The sequence below is a fragment of the Austrofundulus limnaeus genome, unplaced genomic scaffold, assembly GCF_001266775.1.
Source record: "Austrofundulus limnaeus strain Quisiro unplaced genomic scaffold, Austrofundulus_limnaeus-1.0 Scaffold456, whole genome shotgun sequence".
NCBI classification, from domain to species: Eukaryota; Metazoa; Chordata; class Actinopteri; order Cyprinodontiformes; family Rivulidae; genus Austrofundulus; species Austrofundulus limnaeus.
This window is the reverse complement of record NW_013952858.1, coordinates 146,802-152,731: the sequence shown is the minus strand read 5'-3', so window position 1 is coordinate 152,731 and position 5,930 is coordinate 146,802. Positions and strand designations below refer to the sequence as shown.

Below are 5,930 nucleotides of genomic sequence, written 5' to 3'. Positions count from 1 at the left end.
ATGGAGGACCTCAGTTTAGCTTGTTTGTCGCGCTAGCGCCGAGCTAATACATATAAGGCAATATATCAAGAGTCAATCATCAGATATTGTCCAAGATTAACCTTCAGGGTGGATATAGCTCGCTAGCAGCCTCGCACCGAGGACCTATCCACGTCATCATTTACCCAGAATGCTTTGCGTGTAAATAAAATGGCTCCGTCCGTTTTAAAATATATTTTTAAAAATTTACAAATCTAAACAGCCTACAGTATTTTTACAGTCTTTATTTTACAGTTAAAATAAATGTTTATCAAATAAAGTCTAATGTTACAACTAATCTGATCCCTTTAAAACCCCACATCTTCACTGCAGACTCTGGTTCCAAACATCTAAAATGATTGATTCCTCCTGACTTCACCTCCCAACACTTAGTCTAGTAGAATACGTGTTTATGGGATTGACATGTAGCTGGACCGTTCTGTATGGAGTTAACATGTTCTCCCCATGCATGTGTGGGTTTTCTCTTGGTGCTCTGGTTTCCCCTCACAGTCCAAAACCATATATGTTATGTAAGTTTCTTATCTAAATTGTTCTTAGGTATTAATGTGATCAGTTGTTTGTCTCTGGGTGGCCTTCAATCAAGCAGGTATAATAATGGATGGATTTGTCCCTATGCTTTACTGGTTTTTTTTAAAGCTCCAACACAGATGGACTTCTCACTTCCTTCCCCCCCCCCCCTCCTGTTCCCAGCTCCCTGCCCCTGAGCCACAAACACGTCAGGTCTCCGGTGCTGCTGCTGTGGGGAGAACGGGACGCCTTCCTGGAGCAGGAGATGGCGGAGGCCTGCCGCCTCTACATCAGGAACCACTTCCGTCTCAACATCATCTCTGGGGCCAGCCACTGGCTGCAGCAGGACCAGCCCGACATTGTGAACACCCTCATCTGGACCTTCCTGAAGGAGGGAGAGGGGCGCAAAAGTTACAGGAACTAAATGAGCAACCTCCTCCTGCACTCTCCCCTCCACTCCTCCTCACTTGCCACTCCTGGAAGCCTTTAATATGCCTGTGACACCAAGCGACATAGTGATGATGCAATCATACTTTGGATTTTTTTCCACATTTTAGATATTTTTTTTAAAAGAAGGTCAGCAGTAAAGGAGCGAATCAAAGCACACCTCACCGGAGAGAGCGATGAAGAGTACACAAGACACATGTTCAAGATGTTTTTTGCACACGACAGTGACATCCGCCTTAAAGTTTGTCGGTTACAGCATTACAAATGTGTGGCGAAACCGTTTTGTGACTCGTATTGTGTGGTGCCTTTTAACTTTCGAACTGTCGCAGTGTAAAAAACGTCCCGAGGAGTCGGGATGTTGCGTTGTCAGCTGTACTTGTGTGTTTCACTCAGTCGCTCAACTCTAGTTCGAGCACAGTCTTTTGGGGGGTCAGGACCCCCCTTGCTCCCTTTATCAGGTAGTGTTTGTCACGAACTGTTTTCTTTGTTTTCTTTGTTTTGTTTTTGTTTTTTCAAAGATGTTCGCTGTAATGTAGAGAATGTTATCATGATCTTCCTGTCTAGAAATGTCACTGATGGTTATTGTACTATTTTGTATATCTTCTACACACTGCATTTTGAAGTTTGCTGAGCCAGGTCTACACCGTTTGATTTTATAAATAAACTGAATAAGTGTCACTCTGTCTGACTGCGCTGCTGTTTCAAAACTGCCTCACTTGTTTTAAGAAAACAACCAGAGAAATGGCATGACTTACAAGGTAAGAAATAGCATGAAAAAGGTTAGCTATAAATATGCAAATATTAATATAAGCAAAGAGTAGCAAGATGGTAATGAAAAGCTAAAGGTAGAAAAAAGTATCCCTAGATAATGGATGATGATTCCAAGAGAGCAAGCCAATCACTAAAAGTAGCAAAATGTTAGCTGAAATCAGCAAATGTTTAGCAGAAAGTAGCATTAAGCTAGCTAAAAGCTAATGTAAAAAATTTTAAACATTTGCTGAAAGCAGCAAAACATAAGCTAAATGCACCAAATAATTAGCTGAAATCAGTATAAAGCTAGATAAAGCTTAAATAACTAAAATGTTAAAGTAAACGACTTGCTAAAAATAGCCAAACATAAGCTAAAAGCAGTAAATGTTTAGCTGAAATTGGAATAAAGCTAGCTAAAAGCTAAAGCAACAACTGTGTAACTAAATGCTAAGACTTGACAAAAGTAGCAAAACATTAGCTAAAAGCAGGAAATGTTTAGCTGAAATCAGCATAAAGCTCGCTAAAAGTTATAACAAAATGTAAATAAATGCTAAAAATAAAAGGCTAGTTAAAGTAGCAAAACATTAGCTGAATGCAGCAAATGTTTAGCTGAAACTAACATAAATGTAGCTAAAAGCTTAAGCAAAAAAAGTGAAACTGAATGCTAAAACAAGACTTGCTAAAAGTAGCAAAACAAGCTGAAAGCAGTAAACGTTTAACTGAAATTAGAATAAAATGAGCTAAAAGCAAAGGATAACTAAATGCTAAAAACAAAAGGCTAGCTAAAAGTAACCAAGCATTAGCTGAAAGCAGCAAATATTTTGCTGAAATTAGCATAAAGCTAGCTAAAAGCTAAAGCAACAAAAGTGTAATAAAATGCTAAGATATAAGACTTGCCAAAGTAGCCAAACATTAGCTAAAAGCAAGAAATGTTTAGCTGAAATTAGCTAAAAGCTAAAGCAACAAATGTGTAACTAAATTATAAGAAAAGACTTGCTTAAAACAGCAAAAGAGTAGGTAAAAGTAGCAAATGTTTAGCTGAAATTAACATAAAGTTAGCTAAAAGCAAAAGTAACAAAAGGTTACCCAAATGCTAAAAATAAAGGCTAGCTAAAAGTAGCAAAACATTAGTTAAAGCTATATAAAGTCTAAAGTAACAAAAAGAGTAACTAAATGCTCAAAACAAATATAAATGTTCACATAAAACAAAAGTTCTAGCATCCCTCATCTGAATGAGTTGCTTGTTTTGACATCTGATGTAGCACAAAGTATGCAGAAGTAAGATTGCAAAAAACACGTAGAATTCTTTTTTTAAATAAAATAATGAGAACAGTGTGAATACTGACTCTGTGCACAATGTGTTGCCACATTTGAAGCTATAAATACAGAACATCACTTTTTCATATCTTTGTACATGTCACACCAGCAGTCCCTTCAACACAGAAAACATGAAGGGGACCTAAAATAGAACCGGCTGCTCTGCTACATTTAGCACTGAGGGAGAGATGCAGTGCAAGTTTGTCTACTCTTGTGTGGAAATTATAATAAATAAAACTAAACAATTTCTGAAGAGAAGATGCCAAAACAGCTGCTTTGTCATAATTTAAACAAAAAATGCCAATATGTTATTGTATAAATGCAGAAGAAATGTTAAAAGAACAATTTTTAAAAAAAAGCCTGTGTCAACAAGATCATCACAAGCCTGTCACCCCTGACTGCTGAGGTGATGAAAGGCAGAAACACAATGAAAAATAAGTCTCAAACAGCCACTGTTTAAAAACTATAAGTCATATCCTAAAAAAATCTTGATTCAGATGATTGATGGTCACATGTTTAAGTCTTTAGTGTTTTACTTAGAAGATATGACAAGTTAAAAAGACCCTACACTCAATTTTTTATAAAATATCTACAAATATGACAAAATCTGTGGAAGCTTGGCTGTGCCCACTTTGCATTACATTATGACTTATGATATTCTGTGCTTGGGAAAATCAGCGAAAAATATTGTGTGTGTGTATATATATATATGTGTGTGTGTGTGTGAGTTTGTGTGTGTGTGAAAAAGAGAAAGAAAGAAAATGATTTGTTTTTTTTGTTTTTTTTAGGGGTGGGGGGGGGTGTCTTAAAGATGAGGAGTGTATGCCTGTATCCAGGGGCCTCCCCCCACCCAGAGCTTGCTTTGGATCCCATCATCCTCCTCTCTCCTGACACACATATACACACACTTCCTGTCTCTCTCTTGGTTTCTCTCTGCGTTGCTCATCATGCTTCGACTTTGAAGTCGCAGCTTTCTCTTTCCCTTTTTTTGTCTCTGTGTAGCTTTGATGCACTAACATTCTGTGAATAGTTCCTTTAATGCCTGCTTCCTTGTGCCTCACTCTCCCCACTCTGCCTGTGTAGCAACGGTGAGTCTCTTGCCTTTGAAACGACGTCCATAAATTACAACTTGTCAAGTGTCATTTTCCTTGTTTACAGCCATTTTGTGCTCCTNCTACAGAGTTACCTGCTACCACCTGGTATACTCTGCAGGAGATGTTTACTTTCTGGTACCACTCTGCTGCCTAGGATAAGCCTAACAACGCCAGCCAGGACAGTGACGTAATTGTAATTGAGTGGAGATGCCTTCAAGGACAGTCAAAAATTGTGCAACTACATAGTCCAAAACAGATATAACAACAAATATCATTCAACTTTGTGTTCACCTTTAACAAATATAAACAAAATTATGAATATTGACCTGATAGGTCTCTTTAATTTTAAAAACAGAAACAGAAACAAACGTTTTTAGCTTTTTTTTACATGCAAAGCTTGAAAGCATAAAGAAAGTGCTCATGTGCTTCAATTATATTTTAATATTGCTACATATTGAGCACTTTTCAGGAGAGCGTATGGTCAGGATAAGGAGGGTTTCGGTTTCTAAATGTAATCCGAGCATTATTTAAGATTGTGTTATTTACCGAAATATCTGCGTCTGGCTTCCGCACAAGAAGGTTCACATACTGCGCATGCGCTGAAGCTTCCGGGTTGTCCCCTCCTTCGTTTTTCAACCGTGTGGGCGGTGATCATCAGCGTCAGCGTGTAGCTGTGTTGTCAACATCAGTTCGTAGGTCAGCAGTTCTGTAATACATACGCTTTACCAGTTGTTTTTCCATACACACATACAACTTCAGCTAAAAGAGGTTAACAGCACTTTCCTTCTACTGGTCTGCTTTTGTTTAGAAACAACCGGGGTTCAAGCTTTAAGGAGATAAACGGTTGAATATAGCTCGTTTTAGCTAACGCTAGCATGCTAGCTGTGGGAAGATGAGAGTGGTGGTGTTTTTGTTACAGCACAGGCTAACGGAGAAAGAGGAGAGACGTGGTTGTGTCAGCACAAGTAAGTTCATGTTGCTCAGGGTTTGGGGTTTGCTTTCAATTAGCTTTGCGCTTTATTTTTGTTAAAACAACACAAGCAGTGGTCTGTTTTACTCTTTGTCAGCTAATATGTGTGTTATCGCTTCAGCGAAAGAAAGCTGTTTCTTTTGAAGCTGTAATATTTATGGAATTGTACGACTAACGCAAATTGCGATTCGTCGTCCGAATGAAATGCATTTGACGATTTTGCATTTTCATTGATTTAATAATAGAAGAAAACAGCGCCCCTTTCCTTAGTTTGGTGGAATATGGTACTGCAAATGACCAACACATCTCTTATCTCATCAATAATCTATATAAAGGAGCCATTTTAAACATCCTTCCTTCTAAATATACTTTGTATGGCGCCACAAAATCTGCTTCACTATTAAAAAACAGTTAATAATTTTACCTTTCCTTAATTCATGCATTTATTATCCGTCCTCTTCAGCTAAAGCTGCCTACCCAGTCCAGTCTGTCTTTTTTCTGTTACAGAGAATATATTAAAACATGATCAACAGCGAGGCTGCAAGAGAAGTTCAGAGCAAAGAGCACAAACACAAAGAGCAGCTGAGAAGATGTCTGTCCACGGCTTTGTCCACAGACCTGAACAGGTAAGACATGGGACAGAATCTCCTGGTCTGGAAAGACCTGGGGTCTCATTTATAAAGGATTGCGTGGAAACCATACTAAAAGTGAACATACGGCCAAAAGGCGGAAATGGCGTACGCAAAAAAAAAAAAAAAAATCAGATTTATAAAACCATACGTACGCACGTTTCTGTGCATCTTTCC

At 38.3% G+C, this 5,930-nt stretch overlaps 2 protein-coding genes across 3 annotated transcripts in view; both read left to right on the top strand.

Annotated features, from left to right (window-relative positions):
• ephx4 (epoxide hydrolase 4) overlaps nt 1–1,671 on the top strand; it is a 24,754-nt gene extending 23,083 nt beyond the window's left edge. Inside the window, exon 7 of the mRNA XM_014025110.1 lies at nt 730–1,671. Within this exon, the coding sequence (XP_013880564.1) occupies nt 730–970 (241 nt within the window). The 3' untranslated portion in view covers nt 971–1,671. The remainder of the gene's footprint in view (nt 1–729) is intronic.
• Nucleotides 1,672–4,799: 3,128 nt separating this feature from the next.
• The window catches only part of btbd8 (BTB domain containing 8), a 49,681-nt gene continuing 48,550 nt past the window's right edge, over nt 4,800–5,930 (top strand). The window contains exons 1-2 of one of the 2 annotated variants that reach the window (XM_014025100.1): nt 4,800–4,850; nt 5,632–5,750. In XM_014025100.1, coding sequence (XP_013880554.1) covers nt 5,647–5,750 — 104 coding nt within the window. In that variant the 5' untranslated portion in view covers nt 4,800–4,850; nt 5,632–5,646. The other variant, XM_014025099.1, reaches the window with a different exon arrangement.